The sequence below is a fragment of the Argopecten irradians genome, chromosome 2 (assembly GCF_041381155.1).
Source record: "Argopecten irradians isolate NY chromosome 2, Ai_NY, whole genome shotgun sequence".
NCBI classification, from domain to species: domain Eukaryota; kingdom Metazoa; phylum Mollusca; class Bivalvia; order Pectinida; family Pectinidae; genus Argopecten; species Argopecten irradians.
In genome coordinates, this window is record NC_091135.1 from 14,945,639 (window position 1) to 14,967,592 (window position 21,954).

The window sequence follows — 21,954 nt, forward strand, 5'->3', positions numbered from 1 at the left end:
GGCAGTGATCCGTTCAATGCACATGTATGTTCCACAAAAAAGTTATATAATTTGTCCTCCATCTATCTTGCATTTGTTGAATGTTGTAAATATGTTTCTCTACACAGTGTATTTTGTAAACAGACTAATAATACAGTTTGAAAGTCAAGAGACACGGCAGGTAGTGATCCATTTAGTTGATTTTATTGCATCAGGTTAATTAAAATGTAATTTGAACAATCTTTTTAAACAAAAAAAATTTAAGTGACAACATCATCTAAACCACAAGTATGGTCACTGTCTAGACCCAGTAGGTAGCTAAATCGACAGAAAGTTTGTCGGTCATTGTCTACAGTTTATGCGTCGAAGTCCAGATGAGTAGAACTTTTTAAGATAGTCCCTCCAACTTCGACTACTTAAGACTTTAATGTACTTTATACAGCAGGCAAAACAAAAAAATATGCCATTTTATTCATGTGTTATTTATGTGCATATTGATTTCATCGTTATCCGTTCTTTAACTTCTAACTTTTTTCAGCGCTGTTTGTTCGTCAATGTGTGCAAATTGTGATCATCATATCGTGCGTTTCCACCCACCTGTCCGTCTGTCATTTGTTCGTGTATTTGTTTGTTTGTCTGTCTGTCTGAGTTAATACAATCATATCTGGAAGTAGTGTGTTCTGTCTGTAAGGACGTGTGTATAGACAGTGGAAGGAAGGGCACGTTGAAACCCGTATACAACTAGATACATAGCGGACTACTAGATACATTGCGTGTATAATTATTTTTTTTCGTTCGTTCTTTTTTAATTTTTTGTTCGTTTGCTCTTTTCGTTCGGTATTTATTATTTCTTTTTTTCTTTCGGGCGTCCGTTTGTTCGTTCTTTCGACCGTTCGTTCAGTCTGTGGTGTAGATGTACACTTTTTATAATATTTACTGGGATACAGAGTGTATGGTCAAAGGGGAGATAATTTACGTTTACTACTTTCCGCATATTACGTTTAACTTTAGTTTATACGAATTTACCGGAGTTCCGGAATTTGAATTTGTTTTGTATATTATTGGAGTCTTGAATAAAAAAGTTCGAATGGACGCATGTATATATATAGGGATTGGATGTATTTTTTCTTATTTTCATATCGGCTATGAATAGCAGTTCTAAGCTATCTACAAATCCCGTGGAGCGCGTTAGCCTTCCGGTCGACCTTGGTTTGCAAATGACAAACGATAAACAAGAAATGTAGTTAAAATAAGATTTGATTGACTTTTTATAGTAAACCTTAGTTGATTCTATATCAAGAATTAACACATAAGATATTTTGTAATAAGATACTGTAGGGGACTATTTTTTTATTTATGTAAAACTGGCGCATTGTTTGAAATCAGCTGATCGATGCACGAGAATCGTTGTATTCATAGTGTATTCATAGTGTTTTCATAGGCAAATGTTTGTTTTCGTTAGTTGGTTGATTCATAAAGAGACGAACCACTCAGAATGTAAATATACTTTTATGAATGCTCATCTAGGGGATCACAAGTCTGTACAGATATTTCGAATAGATGCGAACAGAAAATGTATTAAAGTGATTGTCTGATCGATAACATGATAATTTTGCTGCATTGAAATCCCGTGTTTTGATCGCGATTAAATCTAGTTTTGTTGTTTGTTTGTTCAAATGTACGTCCTATTAACAGCTAGGGTCACGTATACGTAAGGGCGGCCTCCCATGTATGCGGTGTAGCTACACATGTACGTGTATTAACGCAAACATGTGTACATTGTTCATATATACGTGTACATGTAGAACTTAAAACATCCCGAAAAATATTCAAAACTAAATGAAAAAAAGACCTTCGAAACGGCCCCTGTGTATACAAGATTGAGCCAAGGATATAATTTTAATCCGGCCGCTGATTGGCTGGCTAATTAAAAATTTCATAATTAAAGATGTTTTCTGTTTTCATTATGAATCACATGACCTTGAAAATAGTCATTTTCTGTGTCTGAGATCATGCTCTTTAACATCCAATTCAAAACACCTCTCTTTGAAATACATAAATTACGGTAAAATTTACGTTAAAAAGTGAACGAAATGCCATATTCAGAGGGCTATATTTCCACCATTTTCAAATTCATTACTTTGAAATTAAAACTCTGTACAGAGATTATGCCAATGTCTACATTTACAAAAAAATCAACACCTTACAATAAATGATAAAGCCTCTACGAGCTCAGAAATTACGTAAAGAAATAAGAAAATGAAACAAATCGCCATATTCAGAGAGCTAAATTTCCGCCATTTTTCTATATAACCCCTTGAAATTCATAAGTTTTCAAAACAACAGTTTATACAACACAGGTACAAAAACATATAAGTCATTTTATGTGCCTGAGAGCATGCTCTTTCATATGCGCCCTTCAAAACATTTCTATGTTAAAGTTCATTTTTGACCTTTGTTTGACCTCATTTGACCCCCTAGCGAACTCGTGACCTTGACATAATTTCTGATAACATGTAATGAGAAAACAACGTGAATTGTCGTGATTTACCTGGAGAACGAAAAATACATGTTGTGTAGCGTACGGTTATGAAATTAGGAGCGTTTAAAGTTCGTTCGAAAAAAGTAGTTTTTTACGTCTGTGACCTTGACCTTGAACGTTATCCTCCAAAATCGAACAAACGTTTCAAGCACTCATGTACGTTCATAACGTGTCCAAATTTCAGCGCTCTACGCCTCTTATTTATAAAGAAGAAGTCGTTTAAAGATTTTAAGCTTTTTGAACCCTGTGACCTTGAATGAATGCACAAGGTCAATAAAAAAGCATAAGTTCTGTAGACATTCGTCTATGCTATGTCTATACAAAAAATCAAGCATGTGTGTTAAGTATTAAAGGCGCTGAAACCTTTAACAATTTTGGCGGGAAAACGCCAAAATAGCCTTTTTTCAAAGGCCTATATCTCCGCCATTTTGGATCTCATGACCTTAAAACTTGTCATTATATATTTCTGAGGGCATGCCCTTTCATATCCAACTTTCAAAACTTTTCTGTGGTGAATTTCGTTTTTGACCTTTGTTTGACCCCGTAGCGAACTCTTGACCTTGACATAATCTCTGATAACATGGCATGGGAAAAGCACGCGCAATGTCACGATCTATCTGAATAACAAAACGTGAACGATGTACAGCGTACGGTAATGGTGTTATGAGCGTTAAAACTTCGTTCCAAAAAATTGTTTTTTACGTCTGTGACCTTGACCTTGAACCTTATCGTACAAACTCGAACTTACGTTTCAAGCACTCATGTACATACATAACGTGTCCAAATTTGAGCATCGTACCTTGTTCCGTTCGTGAGAAAAAGTGTTAAGAAGGTTTCGTGGAAATAATTACTTACATAATATATAATAATAATAATAAAAATACTGTTAGAGGTATCTTCATGATTCCAACTGTTCCGAAATCAGAATGATTTTTTTAGTGTTCCAGCAAAATTAATGTATTTTATTTTTCTTACTTTTTGAGAAAATCAACTTTTTATGTCGATGAAAAAAATCCACTTGGAAGGTCTTTATCACTACGGTGTTGATTCCGGTTGAAAACAAGCGTTCTGACGCCCTTCGAATTTGCGAATTCAAACTCAACAAAAGTAGCGGAATAATATCAATAAACCAGATATTTTCAACACTAAATATCGAGATTAATCAGGCATAGAACTCGATACCAGGTAATACGAATTTCCTGTAACAGTTGCGATATGAAAATATTGCGATGTTAGTAAATAAATGATTAATTTCTTTATTCTGATTACCATTTCTAAATTTGACGATTTGATCCCGAACATTCCAATGACGTCACTTTTTAGTCCTCTATGAGCCCGGGTGATTCGACCTTGCAAGCTGACGTTTTGAAGGATTGAATAAGCACTCATTTGCGGTATTATGGTGGCAATTTGCACTCATATACAGCTTAACATAGTTTAAAATAATGGCGTTACTTTATCTTGGAACATTTCATTATTTAAACGTCACTTTGACAAAAAGAAACAGTAGGCATACGTAGGCTACAATGTAAATCTTACAGCGTTTGTGGATACAAGGCTTCGTTTAGTAGATGAATTTCATGAAATATTGCACAAAAAACATCATTAACATGCTTCTGACACATATAATTAATGAGTTGAATTGAATATGTTTGACATTGTGTGTAAAAAATCTATTTTGGTCTTTCGCCGTCGAAAACCGATGAACCGCGGTACCACTGGGTTGCGAGCAGCTATCGTGATTTTTTCGTGTTTATTTTTTCTTATTCATTAAAAAAGCGATCTTTGACTATCTCTGAGTCCAAAAGGTTTCGGCTATAGCATTCATTTCTTTATATTTGAGTTGAATGCATCAAATCGGATCTGTTCTCGACATCGACTGTGCATTGTATAACATTAGGCCTACTATACCTGTACCTGCAGTTATCGTGATTTTTTTCATGCAACTTAGTAGAATTTTACGATGCATACGCAGTAGAAAGATATAATCTAAAAAAGATTGTACTGTACAATTTCTCAATGCATAATATAACTTTGATATTCCATGGTATAAAATGAAAACTGTCGTTTTCTCCGTATCAACGTAACACGAGCGTGTGCTTCGTCTCGGCGAAATCTAGCTCATTCCTCTCAGGGGGTGTCTTCAACGACGTTCGAGCATATCAGAAAAAATCAATAAAATAACAAAGATTATCGTATAGGAGATTTCAGAAAAGATGGCGATGACGTCACACAAAGGTACATCCGGGCGCTCAAAGGTACAACTCCGTATATCTACACATAAACATAGAGGAAAAACAGCCGCTTGCGATGTTTGTTTACATTTTATTGTAATAAATAGTACGACAATCCGAGAACTATTGCGTTATTTTAATCATAAAAAGGGTAAATAAAAATATTTAACAATAATATTTAGATATAAACATCTGGTATTTATATATTTTACTCCGTTTATATACTCCATTTTCTACCGCCACGAGAAAAAAACACGGTCGCCATTAGACCTACGTATAAACATTGACAGAAGTTACAAAATTGACAGAAACTACAAATTAAATTCCAAGTTTCCCCAAATATTATACTGATATTTTAATAAGCAATTACTGTTTTCTAAGTCTTACTTGGTAAAACACCTTTCGATGTGTGATTATGACCAAATTAAAATTAAATTAAACCAAATTAAAATTAAATAGTGTAATGAACAGATTGTTCGTGTATAACAGAAATATGAAACATTGAAATCAATGATCTATTCATAACTTTTTCACAACATGGATTTCAACGTGTGAACAAAAAGCGGGTACGTGTGACGGCCCGGTACCGCTTCGCAAGCTGGCTTCAACACTAAATCTAAACAAATATATTTAGCAATAAACAATTGTAAATATAAATGTCTGTAACCTCTGAAACAATAAGAAACTATTTTGAAATCAGAATTTGCAAGTATGAAAGTGTATACTTTTGTCAACGTATCGATTGTGTATCAGGGATGTACGTATCTGTTATTGTTTTTATTAGTCGCCATACCGTGTTTGTACCTTTGAGGACCCGGATGTAAACTTTCTGTGACGTCACGCCATCTTTTCTGAAATCTCCTATACCAGGTATATTAAAGAACAACAAAAAACTTTGTGATTTGTTATCAATGTGTTATTATCCTTTTTTCACTTTTCTTCATGCTGAAACAACAGCTACATGCACATTACATTTACATTTTTTTTATTTTTCCTATAAGGAAATACTCTATCATACAACAATGTTATCTGCTTCTTATAAAAAAATCACTGTATATAAAAAAGCAGAAATCTGGTTTAGTGTTAACGTGCAGATCTTCTGATCTTTCGATTCTCCACCGACGGCAATTTTTTTCATTTTTTTTTTTTTAATATATCATGCAAACATGCCTATTCAAACTATTCACAATATCTGGCGAGGGCTACATGTACATGTAGCTCTATTACTACAGAATAAATAATTATATATCTGAGGATTTACATCGGATATATACATGGTCAGTATCTTACAGTAGCTAGGCCAAGGACGTGTCCTTGAATAGGCCTGTTAGTTTTATTTTGGTGTTGACACGGAAAGACGAGATGACTCCTGTCTCATGGACATTAAAACAAATCATTTATTTCATCTAGGCAAATAATAATTTGAAAATTCCATATACCGCCTGCAAGGAGACGTCCTAGGCCTATCTCTACCCACAATTACACTTGATCGTGGTCTTATACATATGTATTATGTAACTTTTCATCGATAATTTGATCCAGATATATCTGTCTTCGACAGTTGTATTTAGAATTATGAATATGTGGAAGGAACGTATGTACAAGATAAAAACAACCCATCTCAACTGCTATTCCGGGACCCTTAAATGTAATATTGGTCACCTCAGCCCAAGCACAGGGGCACGCAAATTATTCATTGTGTAAAATAATTCCTATGTACGTCATGTCCACATGACTGAAAATTATATATTATGTAAATATCGGTTAGCTTGTAAGAATAATAATAATAATAAAAAGAAAAAACAGAACAAAAACAATAGGGATTTCCATCCTGAATGGAAATCCCTAAAAACATAACAATAACAATAGGGATTTCCATCCTCAATGATGGAAATCCCTAAATATACACCAGTTAATTTAACTGCCCAATGCTCGACACACCAGACAAACAAATGAATAAAATAAACGTGTACGACATATCCTGAGACACATAGATTATAGATACATATTGGTAACTGTTACAATCCGTGGGAAAGCATGACGACAACAATAGCATATATCTATTATTCCTAAACATGCTTTACCTTGCCATGGGATTTGCTGACAAAGCACGTTGTAAAATAACCCGGATGTCCCAGAGATAGCGTATAGGTCTTGTCAATCAATTGGCTCACCGGGTGTAGAATAAACTTAAGGACGTTTTAGTGAGTGTTGAATTTCCTTATTATCCGTTTTTTACGACTGGCAATACAAAGGGAAACATTGTTGCCGATTGACGTTTGTGAACTGCTTTTACAATATAACATAAAGCCTTGGCTGATACAAAAAGGCCAAAGCACTGTGATCATAAAAAATGTTTCGCATTTGAGACACGATTCCCTAATGGCGTTAACACCGTGTCGGAAAATGTTTCGTGTTATCATCTTAAGTTTACCATGATCGATTATAATCTGATGTTTCGATGGAGTCATGGTACGCTATTGGCTTCATGGTTTTGGTCCTTTATCAGCTAGTAAAGGATATGTAATCGTCGGAAGTGTAAAACCTTTCGTCTGACATTCCTTCTTGTGCCCTAGGTCCGCGTCTAACTCATGTGACCAAATAAAGTGAATTTATTACCTTTTATACAGCATATTTAATATAAATCGGACTATAATCTGACCTACATCTCATTAAATTTTTAACCAATTCCTTAAAATATGCAATTATTTGTGTTTGACATTTTATAGCGCAGCACTGTACATGATGCAGAAGGTTATTTTAGTGAAGTTGACTTGATATGAAATAGTCTTTCTATGTCGCTTTTTACCGTCTTTCGTTGTGCTTGTGTAGACTTTTTTGAGAAAAAATAGAACATCTGTTTGCCTAGACATCACAATCTACAAATATGGTCTCTTTTATTTGTTCATTCAATGTATTTTTAACATCACAAAATGAACGAAAGATACATTATAAAGATATATCTTTATATACAGAGACTATATGATTTGAAACATGTATTTACTAGCACAAACATGTGCATTATTGACTGATCGCCAGCTGTCAATCAAACCGCACATGACTTTGCATTTTGTATTGTTTGTGCTACGATGTTTGCTCCGACTTTGAATAGAAACACGTGCGTTTGCGAGCACGAGGCGTGGCTATATTACACCTGGCGATCGGTCAATTAACAAAAAATATTGGCAACTCGCATTCATATGTGTGTCACATTATTATTATCATTTAAAACATTCAAACTATGATTCCAAAAGGAAGCCATCGTATACAAAGGTCAGACAATAAAACGCAAACTTAGGCCAGCTATAGTTGTAGAATTCTAACTTAAACCAATATTGTAGTTCTCCCATCAGTTGTAGTATATGCTTTATATTACTATCATATCTTTTGGGCTTACGACGTCTGTGGCGTTCAGTTAGCATTATGAAAACTGAAATATTTAGTATTTTACATAAAAAAGATTATTGATTACTGTAATCCTTCTATAAGTAATTGTTACTGGAATCGTTTTACAAAATATGTATAAATTGTTTGTCGTTGGTAAAAGCAGATAAACGTCTGTTGCTCCCATTAGTTTATTGTGACCAGGTGTGTGGTGTCCTGTCAGACTGGCAGTTGTTCCTTGAACACTTCAGTGCTATCACACGAGAAAATTAGATACCGTAGTCTCCCAAAACACAGGCTTCACGCATAGACGTATACAGTGGGGGCGGTTTTTTTTTAAATAAAAAGTACAACTGAACGAATTATGTTTCACTTTTTAGGGACGATGCCACATGATAACCATTCAATAAAAAACGTGACTGCCTGCATCCGAGGTCTCCACCACATATGTCAAACGTCATACAATATCACAGTGATGAAATGTGATTTGAACCATGTGTACAAACTGAAACCAACCAACACCTGTGATGTCGCCTACTGTTTTGGTATGTTTAATTGACAAATATACAACCTGGTTACAATACTTGATTCATGTTATCCGGGTTATATTCGTAATGAACATTTTAAAATACACATTGATATGCTTGGTAAAATGGATAGGTTTTTTTAAATATCAAAATTTACAAAGGGAACAAGTACCGATCATTTTTTTTATTAACATTTAGTCAAGTTTCATTTAAATCAGATTCGTTGAAAGAGTCTTTGTATTCTTTATTAATTTGACGATTTTGGAAAGAAGTCTCATAAAAATTCGTATCCAGCTATCAATACAATTTGATCAAGAGACCGGCAAACTATAAAGTATTTAATTTGTTTATTTTACAAATACAAATGTATTTTCTCATTCTGATCAGGGCATGAAGGTTGTCACAGTCCAACCGACACTCATCCTGTAAGCCCCACAGGTAAGATGTCCTATAGAACATATACACTGACGCAAACGCCAATTATCCTATAGCTACATATGGCCGGCTGGTGTCGTCCCTGAGACAGAAGACGGCTCTCCTTCCTCCACCTGGTCTACATTCTGGCACTGTTGACCAACTTTCTTTCGCTTGCGATTTCTTCGCGAAATTAAAGTAAATTCGCGGAAGTTTATCTCCGCTATTGTGTATCTTCTATATTTATAGCGATCGGACAAACATAAGTGAAATGTATAGTTCTGCTGCGACTAAAGCAAATTACTAACAGGTTAGACCATGCGGTCCGGAAGAGTCCACTATGACACGCCCTATACAAGCCTTTAGATATCTGGTTAGGTATACCGGTAGGACATCAGAATTGTACCTGATGTGCTGATTGTAAAAGGCGACTAAATTGGTCATGCTATCTTCATTGAAATCGCCTCTGTTTTGGCCTTGAGTTAAGTGCTCACCCCTGTGAGGAAAGGTATATATTTTGTCCCCTGGTTTAGACACACCATAGGCTATAAAAGTTGTAATAAGCTTGCTAAGCATTCAACATAAGTGGAGTGGGACGATTGGTTTGTCCGTTGTCAGTATATATGACCGGGTTTGACGGGGTTATTTGGTGTCTTCGACGGCATACTTCAGGGGGATATCACTATGATAAGGACAACAGTTTCACTATTACAAGAAGACACATCACGGATATACCGCAATATTCCAAAAACACACACGCTGATCATACACGCAACACTCCAATAAGTAATGCATTATTTAGAAATATGATGACCGTACCAATGTTTTTGATATGTCATATGCATAATAGAATCAATCTTTTCAACAAAGTATTAGTGATATCACTTTCATCTAACGGATTAGCCATCAACTTAAATGTTTATTGTGATATATTTACAGTGGACCCAGCATTATTAGAACCATGTAATACTACCCACCATCTTCACCGTGCTGGAGATCGAGGAACGGAGTGTTCTATTGACGATAGCGCTGCCCTATGTGACCGGTACGACATAGAGGATACGTGGTACAGGGTAATTAATGGCGATAACCAGGATCTCGAACTAGTGACGACACCTCCAAAACTCAACACATGTGGTACCTCCTTCCCAATATGGTTGAACGGTAGGTTGGTTTATGTATTTAATAAAATATAGATTTTGAAGGGACTCTCGTATTTGAATTTGCATTTCCATTGAAAATTGTCTACATCATTATCAATATGCATGAATGGTTTTTATGTTTATGTAATATCAAAATAATATATCATTTTGAAGGGAATCTCATATTTGATTTTGTTTTTCCAGTAAGAAATAATCGAAGACATTGTCATAATAGTTTTATTTGATGTTTAAAACTTATTGAAAGTCCTCACATCTGAATTTGCAATGGGTCATAGTTTGCTAAAGTAACAGACAGACTATTCGAAACGTTGGTTGGAATATGAACTAATCGTTTGTTTTCATATTTCGTGCGTTATTCCTTCATACAACTGATATTTTAGCTTTTAAACCACATCTATATTCCCACTACACCTCCTCCACATTTGAGTCACGAGTCTATAATAGTGGTAGTTTCTGCTCCTGCTTGGCGCTCAGCATACAGGGAGTGGGACGACTGGTTCGCCCGTTGTAAGTGACCGATGGAGTGTGTTGCTTGGTGTTTTCGGCGGCATGCTCCAGTGATATAGCACTATAAAAAGGGCAACAGTTCCACTATACAAGAAGACACTACATGAATATACCGCAGTCTCCCAATACACACATCTCGCACAACATACACGCAACACACCCCATACATGGGATGCCGTCCTTACATGACCCTGACTGTTAATAGGACGTTAATTAATTAATTTCCTCCTCATCTTTGACTCGACCTTAAATGCAGTGGCTATTAATAACATGTTATATCAATCAAAATCAAACCACATCTGATTTGATAGGGGGTTATATTTGAATATTTTTGATCCTCCAATGACGGTACGTTACAGGTACCCACCCCACCAATGGCTTCACTGTAAACAGGACGGCGTGTCAACATGGTATATTGGGCTCCTGCATACATCACTATGACGTTTCCATTAAACATTGTGATTCCTACTACGTCTACAGACTTCAGAAGGCCTTAGTATGTGATGCGGCGTACTGTTTTGGTAAGATAATCATTACAGGAAGGTTTGTTTAGAGTAGTAAATAATACTAATACATTGTTGTGATCTGGTAGTTTGGTAGGATGTATTCAGGTAACACTATAGAACTTGGTGAACTGCAATCTTTAGGCTCTTTTTGATATGAACGTTTCATTTATAGTGACATATCGCCATTACAGAAGCATAAGACGTCTTTAATTTCCCATGATTGTTTTGTTCTAGTAATCAAAACTAAAAAGTAACAATATACGAGATATCAGTCAGTAATATTATCCTTCTGTTGTTGTAATAACAATACCTAATCCAGGCTACGTTTTGACATTTAACATTACAAAATGTACATTTATTTATGGACTATCTATACTAAATTGTTTGTGTTTACGTACAAGATTTTGGACTATATTGTTTATGGTTTATGTATTAAATATTACACTTTATTGTTTATTTGTATGTACTAAATATTGTACTATATTGTTTATTTGTATGTACTAAATATTGTACTATATTGTTTATGTGTATGTACTAAATATTGTACTATATTGTTTATTTTTGTGTACTGAATATTGTACTATATTGTTTATGTGTATGTACTAAATATTGTACTATATTGTTTATTTTGTGTACTAAATATTGTACTATATTGTTTATTTGTATGTACTAAATATTGTACTATATTGTTTATTTGTATGTACTAAATATTGTACTATATTGTTTATTTTTGTGTACTAAATATTGTACTATATTGTTTATGTGTATGTACTAAATATTGTACTATATTGTTTATTTGTATGTACTAAATATTGTACTATATTGTTTATTTGTATGTACTAAATATATTATACTATATTGTTTATTTTTGTGTACTAAATATTGTACTATATTGTTTATGTGTATGTACTAAATATTGTACTATATTGTTTGTGTATGTACTAAATATTGTACTATATTGTTTATTTTTGTGTACTAAATATTGTACTATATTGTTTATTTGTATGTACTAAATATTGTACTATATTGTTTATTTGTATGTACTAAATATTGTACTATATTGTTTATTTTTGTGTACTAAATATTGTACTATATTGTTTATTTTTGTGTACTAAATATTGTACTATATTGTTTATGTGTATGTACTAAATATTGTACTATATTGTTTATTTGTATGTAGTAAATATTGTACTATATTGTTTATTTTTGTGTACTAAATATTGTACTATATTGTTTATTTGTATGTACTAAATATTGTACTATATTGTTTATTTGTATGTACTAAATATTGTACTATATTGTTTATTTTTGTGTACTAAATATTGTACTATATTGTTTATCTGTATGTACTAAATATTGTACTATATTGTTTATTTGTATGTACTAAATATTGTACTATATTGTTTATTTTTGTGTACTAAATATTGTACTATATTGTTTATGTGTATGTACTAAATATTGTACTATATTGTTTATTTGTATGTACTAAATATTGTACTATATTGTTTGTGTATGTACTAAATATTGTACTATATTGTTTATTTGTATGTACTAAATATTGTACTATATTGTTTATTTGTATGTACTAAATATTGTACTATATTGTTTATTTGTATGTACTAAATATTGTACTATATTGTTTATTTGTATGTACTAAATATTGTACTATATTGTTTATTTATGTGTATGTACTAAATATTGTACTATATTGTTTATTTGTATGTACTAAATATTGTACTATATTGTTTATTTGTATGTACTAAATATTGTACTATATTGTTTATTTGTATGTACTAAATATTGTACTATATTGTTTATTTGTATGTACTAAATATTGTACTATATTGTTTATTTGTATGTACTAAATATTGTACTACTATATTGTTTATTTGTATGTACTAAATATTGTACTATATTGTTTATTTGTATGTACTAAATATTGTACTATATTGTTTATGTGTATGTACTAAATATTGTACTATATTGTTTATTTGTATGTACTAAATATTGTACTATATTGTTTATTTGTATGTACTAAATATTGTACTATATTGTTTATTTGTATGTACTAAATATTGTACTATATTGTTTATTTGTATGTACTAAATATTGTACTATATTGTTTATGTGTATGTACTAAATATTGTACTATATTGTTTATTTGTATGTACTAAATATTGTACTATATTGTTTATTTGTATGTACTAAATATTGTACTAAATTGTTTATTTGTATGTACTAAATATTGTACTATATTGTTTATTTGTATGTACTAAATATTGTACTATATTGTTTATTTGTATGTACTAAATATTGTACTATATTGTTTATTGTGTATGTACTAAATATTGTACTATATTGTTTATTTGTATGTACTAAATATTGTACTATATTGTTTATTTGTATGTACTAAATATTGTACTATATTGTTTATTTGTATGTACTAAATATTGTACTATATTGTTTATTTGTATGTACTAAATATTGTACTATATTGTTTATTTGTATGTACTAAATATTGTACTATATTGTTTATGTGTATGTACTAAATATTGTACTATATTGTTTGTGTATGTACTAAATATTGTACTATATTGTATGTGTATGTACTAAATATTGTACTATATTGTTTGTGTATGTACTAAATATTGTACTATATTGTTTATTTGTATGTACTAAATATTGTACTATATTGTTTATTTGTATGTACTAAATATTGTACTATATTGTTTATGTGTATGTACTAAATATTGTACTATATTGTTTATGTGTATGTACTAAATATTGTACTATATTGTTTATGTGTATGTACTAAATATTGTACTATATTGTTTGTGTATGTACTAAATATTGTACTATATTGTTTATGTGTATGTACTAAATATTGTACTATATTGTTTGTGTATGTACTAAATATTGTACTATATTGTTTTGTGTATGTACTAAATATTGTACTATATTGTTTTTGTGTATGTACTAAATATTGTACTATATTGTTTTTGTGTATGTACTAAATATTGTACTATATTGTTTGTGTATGTACTAAATATTGTACTATATTGTTTTGTGTATGTACTAAATATTGTACTATATTGTTTATTGTATGTACTAAATATTGTACTATATTGTTTTTGTATGTACTAAATATTGTACTATATGTATTTTTGTATAATATTGTACTATATTTGTATGTACTAATATTGTACTATATTGTTTATTTGTATGTACTATATTGTACTATATTGTTTATTTGTATGTACTAAATATTGTACTATATTGTTTATTTTTATGTACTAAATATTGTACTATATTGTTTTTTGATGTATGTACTAAAATATTGTACTATATTGTTTATGTGTATGTACTAAATATTGTACTATATTGTTTATTTTTGTGTACTAAATATTGTACTATATTGTTTTTGTGTATGTACTAAATATTGTACTATATTGTTTATTTGTATGTACTAAATATTGTACTATATTGTTTATTTGTATGTACTAAATATTGTACTATATTGTTTATTTTTATGTACTAAATATTGTACTATATTGTTTATTTGTATGTACTAAATATTGTACTATATTGTTTATTTGTATGTACTAAAATATTGTACTATATTGTTTATTTTTGTATGTACTAAATATTGTACTATATTGTTTATTTGTATGTACTAAATATTGTACTATATTGTTTATTTGTATGTACTAAATATTGTACTATATTGTTTATTTTTGTGTACTAAATATTGTACTATATTGTTTATTTGTATGTACTAAATATTGTACTATATTGTTTATTTGTATGTACTAAATATTGTACTATATTGTTTATTTGTATGTACTAAATATTGTACTATATTGTTTATGTGTATGTACTAAATATTGTACTATATTGTTTATTTGTATGTACTAAATATTGTACTATATTGTTTATTTGTATGTACTAAATATTGTACTATATTGTTTATTTGTATGTACTAAATATTGTACTATATTGTTTATTTGTATGTACTAAATATTGTACTATATTGTTTATTTGTATGTACTAAATATTGTACTATATTGTTTATTTGTATGTACTAAATATTGTACTATATTGTTTATTTGTATGTACTAAATATTGTACTATATTGTTTATGTGTATGTACTAAATATTGTACTATATTGTTTATGTGTATGTACTAAATATTGTACTATATTGTTTATTTGTATGTACTAAATATTGTACTATATTGTTTATTTGTATGTACTAAATATTGTACTATATTGTTTATGTGTATGTACTAAATATTGTACTATATTGTTTATTTGTATGTACTAAATATTGTACTATATTGTTTATTTGTATGTACTAAATATTGTACTATATTGTTTATTTGTATGTACTAAATATTGTACTATATTGTTTATTTGTATGTACTAAATATTGTACTATATTGTTTATTTGTATGTACTAAATATTGTACTATATTGTTTATTTGTATGTACTAAATATTGTACTATATTGTTTATTTTTGTGTACTAAATATTGTACTATATTGTTTATTTGTATGTACTAAATATTGTACTATATTGTTATGTGTATGTACTAAATATTGTACTATATTGTTTATTTTTGTGTACTAAATATTGTACTATATTGTTTATTTTGTGTGTACTAAATATTGTACTATATTGTTTATTTGTATGTACTAAATATTGTACTATATTGTTTATTTGTATGTGTACTAAATATTGTACTATATTGTTTATTTTTGTGTACTAAATATTGTACTATATTGTTTATTTGTATGTATGTACTAAATATTGTACTATATTGTTTATTTGTATGTACTAAAATATTGTACTATATTGTTTATTTGTATGTACTAAATATTGTACTATATTGTTTATTTGTATGTACTAAATATTGTACTATATTGTTTATTTGTATGTACAAAATATTGTACTATATTGTTTATTGTATGTACTAAATATTGTTTTGTTGTACTAAATATTGTACTATATTGTTTATTGTATGTACTAAATATTGTACTATATTGTTTATTTTGTATGTACTAAATATTGTACTATATTGTTTAATATTGTTATGTTTATTGTATGTACTAAATATTGTACTATATTGTTTATGTGTATGTACTAAATATTGTACTATATTGTTTATTTGTATGTACTAAATATTGTACTATATTGTTTATTTGTATGTACTAAATATTGTACTATATTGTTTATTTGTATGTACTAAATATTGTACTATATTGTTTATTTGTATGTACTAAATATTGTACTATATTGTTTATTTGTATGTACTAAATATTGTACTATATTGTTTATTTTGTATGTACTAAATATTGTACTATATTGTTTATTTGTATGTACTAAATATTGTACTATATTGTTTATTTGTATGTACTAAATATTGTACTATATTGTTTATGTGTATGTACTAAATATTGTACTATATTGTTTTATTTGTATGTACTAAATATTGTACTATATTGTTTATTTGTATGTACTAAATATTGTACTATATTGTTTTTTGTGTATGTACTAAATATTGTACTATATTGTTTATGTGTATGTACTAAATATTGTACTATATTGTTTATTTGTATGTACTAAATATTGTACTATATTGTTTATTTGTATGTACTAAATATTGTACTATATTGTTTATTTGTATGTACTAAATATTGTACTATATTGTTTATTTGTATGTACTAAATATTGTACTATATTGTTTATTTGTATGTACTAAATATTGTACTAAATTGTTTATTTGTATGTACTAAATATTGTACTATATTGTTTATGTGTATGTACTAAATATCGTACTATATTGTTTGTGTATGTACTAAATATTGTCTTATATTGTTTATTTGTATGTACTAAATATTGTACTAAATTGTTTATTTGTATGTACTAAATATTGTACTATATTGTTTTTTTGTATGTACTAAATATTGTACTATATTGTTTATTTGTATGTTAATTAATAAATGTTGTACTATATTGTTTATCTGTATGTACTAAATATTGTACTATATTGTTTATGTGTATGTACTAAATATTGTACTATATTGTATGTGTATGTACTAAATATTGTACTATATTGTTTGTGTATGTACTATATATTGTACTATATTGTTTATTTGTATGTACTAAATATTGTACTATATTGTTTATGTGTATGTACTAAATATTGTACTATATTGTTTATTTGAATGTACTAAATATTGTACTATATTGTTTATTTGTATGTACTAAATATTGTACTATATTGTTTATATGTATGTACTAAATATTGTACTATATTGTTTATTTGTATGTACTAAATATTGTACTATATTGTTTATGTGTATGTACTAAATATTGTACTATATTGTTTATGTGTATGTACTAAATATTGTACTATATTGTTTGTGTATGTACTAAATATTGTACTATATTGTTTGTGTATGTACTAAATATTGTACTATATTGTTTGTGTATGTACTAAATATTGTACTATATTGTTTGTGTATGTACTAAATATTGTACTATATTGTTTGTGTATGTACTAAATATTGTACTATATTGTTTGTGTATGTACTAAATATTGTACTATATTGTATGTGTATGTACTAAATATTGTACTATATTGTTTGTGTATGTACTATATATTGTACTATATTGTTTATTTGTATGTACTAAATATTGTACTATATTGTTTATTTGTATGTACTAAATATTGTACTATATTGTTTATGTGTATGTACTAAATATTGTACTATATTGTTTGTGTATGTACTAAATATTGTACTATATTATTTATTTGTATGTACTAAATATTGTACTATATTGTTTATTTGTATGTACTAAATATTGTACTATATTGTTTATTTGTATGTACTAAATATTGTACTAAATTGTTTATTTGTATGTTAATTACTAAATGTTTTACTATACTGTTTATATTTGCCTGTTATAGGACAGGACAGACACTGTGAGAGTCCTAACTACAACAATAAGGGTACGTATATTGTTTATAAATGTCTAAATTCGAATTCTCTGACACAAATAACAATGTATTCTAGCATAGTGGTAGTTATATTTCGCTGGGAGAACATTTCCTCTTTGATACTTTGGGGATTATTGTTCGCGCATTGTCAACTTGTAACGATAATAAGCAATTCAGTTGATTATGTTTTTCAATCCCCGTCTTCTCTCGTGAGTATATAGACATATTGCGATTCAATCCCGCGCATAAGAGCATTGTATGTCCAATTGTCTGGAAATTGACAGTGAAAATATAACACCTATCGATGGGATAACCATGCAATGATTACAGGCATAGATTTGAGTTCTTATTTTAGAAAAAAAAAGATACGAAGAAGAGGAACAATACGTGTCAAGGTATTACACTTGCTATCTATCGCATTCTTAATCAAATTTTCTTTAGTAATCTTTGTCACCTTCATATATTGTCTTATTTCCAGCTGTACCCGGGTCTCCTTTCGCTGTCCTGCTCTCAGTCAGCGCTGCCGTCGTATGGGTGATAGGGCGTCAAAGTTTTTGTCTGTGACGATACTCTACTTTCTGGATATACAATGTTTATTGTAATACTACGATAGTGTTTGATTGTTTTGGATTTTATTAGCGCTTGTCAGACTCTTTGGAGAAAAGATGTTATTTAGAATTATGTCATTCTTCTGTATTAGTAACAATTTAGCTTGCATTGTGTTATTGAAAATACAACTAATGTATAATGCACTCGCTACTGGGAAAATGTGATCACTTTATAGCCACGATAACATCTATTGTTTTTATATCATTTCTATGTAACAAATCGGTTTTGAGGATACGTTAACGAAGTTAAAAGATATTTAGTACCCTGGAAATCAGTAGTAAAAAGGACAGTGTCATAATAAAGGAGCTCATAATATAAAATATAATCATGACATTTTTGTTATTTTTTTTATCTGTATGTTACAGAATATTGAGTTATTTTTTATGAAATCCGTCCAATGCCTATATATTGTAAAATATGTAATATGCTAAGTTCTTTGATATTCTTTATTCTTTGAAAAATAATAAAATTGTCTTTATGGAATACTGTGTATGATTTATTTTTGATGAAAAAGCAAAACGAGCAATGTATCTGGAATCTTAATTCATGAAACATCTGACGACAAGACACATTTTTTATAATATCGTCTTGTATTTAACGTGTGTCGTATTGATCCGCCATTGTCACAATTCATTATTTTAATGTATTAATGCTACAAACTAGTCAATGAATGACACACGTAACACCTTGATGTATGTTCTATCCTTATCCATCTAATGGTCGTATGCTGAATTTAATTGGCAAATACATTTGACCTACTCTGTATAACATTTCAGGCAAACTATTGATCGTGAAATATATAATAATTACATACTGACCGGTGTTATAACGCAGGTTATGGATATGGTATCGGTCCTATACCGTACGTTGTGTACCTCATTCTTGAAAATTCTTTTAAAATGTTAAAAAGTGTGATCTGAAAAAGGTAAATACATCGAAACATCTGTTGCTTGAGTTTGCTTCGCAATAATGGATTTTCAAACAAAATATCAACGACAATCAGACTTTATCATTTAGCTGTTGCTGTCTAAAGCTCGTCAGGCTTAAAAAAAAAACTTCTGGGGCAATTGCTGACAGTTTAACAGCTAACTTAATTATTTTCTGAACTCAAATAAACCACGAACTCATAAATATTTTAATCGGTGAAAAAAATGAAAATTGTTAAGATTTTATCTATATAGAGGAACTGTTTGTGACAATAATGTCAAATCAACAAACAAAAATAGATTCATTATTTCTATTCGAAGTATATCACCGTAAAGTTTGAAACCTGTGAAACTTCGTTAAACAGTAAGAAACCAAAAGTATTTTGTACTATCCTTTATCAAACATAATCCACTTTTGAACTTACATATGCGATCTGTACTTTGTACTATTGGTTATGCCAATCTTTAAGTTGGGATGCTTTTCGACTGGTAACGTGCATAGCCATAGGTATTAAACTCGTTTGACAATATGTCAATAAATATATAGGTATTAATGTCGTATGACAATATGTCAATATATATATAGGTATTAAACTCGTATGACAATATGTCAATCCGTCTGACAATATGTCAATATATATATAGGTATTAAAGTCGTATGACAATATGTCAATATATATAGGTATTCAACTCGTAAGACAATATGTCAATTCGTCTGACAATATGTCAATATATATATAGGTATTAAACTCGTATGACAATATGTCAATATATATATATAGGTATTAAACTCGTATGACAATATGTCAGTAAATATATAGGTATTAAACTCGTATGACAATATGTCAATATATATATAGGTATTAAACTCGTCTGACAATATGTCAATATATATATAAGTATTAAACTCGTCTGACAATATGTCAATATATATATAGGTATTAAACTCGTATGACAATATGTCAATATATATATATATAGGTATTAAACTCGTCTGACAATATGTCAATATATTTATAGGTATTAAACTCGTATGACAATATGTCAGTAAATATATAGGTATTAAACTCGTATGACAATATGTCAATATATATATAGGTATTAAACTCGTCTGACAATATGTCAATATATATATAGGTATTAAACTCGTCTGACAATATGTCAATGTATATATAGGTATTAAACTCGTATGACAATATGTCAATATATATCTAGGTATTAAACTCGTATGACAATATGTCAATATATATATAGGTATTAAACTCGTATGACAATATGTCAATATATATATAGGTATTAAACTCGTATGACAATATGTGAATATATATATATATAGGTATTAAACTCGTATGACAATATGTCAATATATATATAGGTATTAAACTCGTATGACAATATGTCAATATATATATATATATATAGGTATTAAACTCGTCTGACAATATGTCAATATATATATATAGGTATTAAACTCGTCTGACAATATGTCAATATATATATATAGGTATTAAACTCGTCTGACAATATGTCAATATATATATATAGAGGTATTAAACTCGTATGACAATATGTCAATATATATATATTTACAGTCAGTGGTGAATTGATAGTATAAACCCCGTTGATTTCAACCAAAGGCTACTCAACTTTATTTCTCGATAAATTGAGTATGTCACGCGCAATTTGGAGCCGCGCGGATGAATTTATGATTGTCCAAATCAGAAACTTTTGGTGTTTCAGTAACCGAACGTACGTTCGATGAACATGTACATGTATCAAAATAGGTTTGAACACATAGACATGTTCGTGTGTAAATACAAATGTAGAAAAGTTACATTGTTTATGTTACTACTGTACCTCTTTGAGCAATGCTTCCGTGCGTATGATAAATAAACAATGTTGTACAATGTACAGTTTTGCACATTCCGATGTCCGATACATTTGAAAATCTCTAAAATCCGGAAAGAATGACATGGAACTATGTAAACATCCGTGTATTCAAGAAATTTCAAACGTGAACTGATTAAGTAGAACTCAAGTGATCACAAAATTGAAGAAACTCTCTGTTTGTCACACCTCCTTGACACAGGCGGTTTGAATCGGACGCCGCGTCACAACTACGTTAAATATCCTGCCACGTTTTGAATTGTGTAAGCGTGTG

At 29.5% G+C, this 21,954-nt stretch overlaps 1 protein-coding gene across 1 annotated transcript in view; it reads left to right on the top strand.

The window, feature by feature from the left end:
• The window catches only part of LOC138314566 (uncharacterized), a 41,290-nt gene extending 21,924 nt beyond the window's left edge, over positions 1–19,366 (top strand). Inside the window, exons 3-8 of the mRNA XM_069254960.1 lie at positions 8,520–8,684; positions 9,054–9,104; positions 10,020–10,244; positions 11,110–11,271; positions 18,229–18,270; positions 18,737–19,366. Of these exons, the coding sequence (XP_069111061.1) occupies positions 8,520–8,684; positions 9,054–9,104; positions 10,020–10,244; positions 11,110–11,271; positions 18,229–18,270; positions 18,737–18,822 (731 nt within the window). The 3' untranslated portion in view covers positions 18,823–19,366. The remainder of the gene's footprint in view (positions 1–8,519; positions 8,685–9,053; positions 9,105–10,019; positions 10,245–11,109; positions 11,272–18,228; positions 18,271–18,736) is intronic.
• Positions 19,367–21,954: the final 2,588 nt, after the last annotated feature.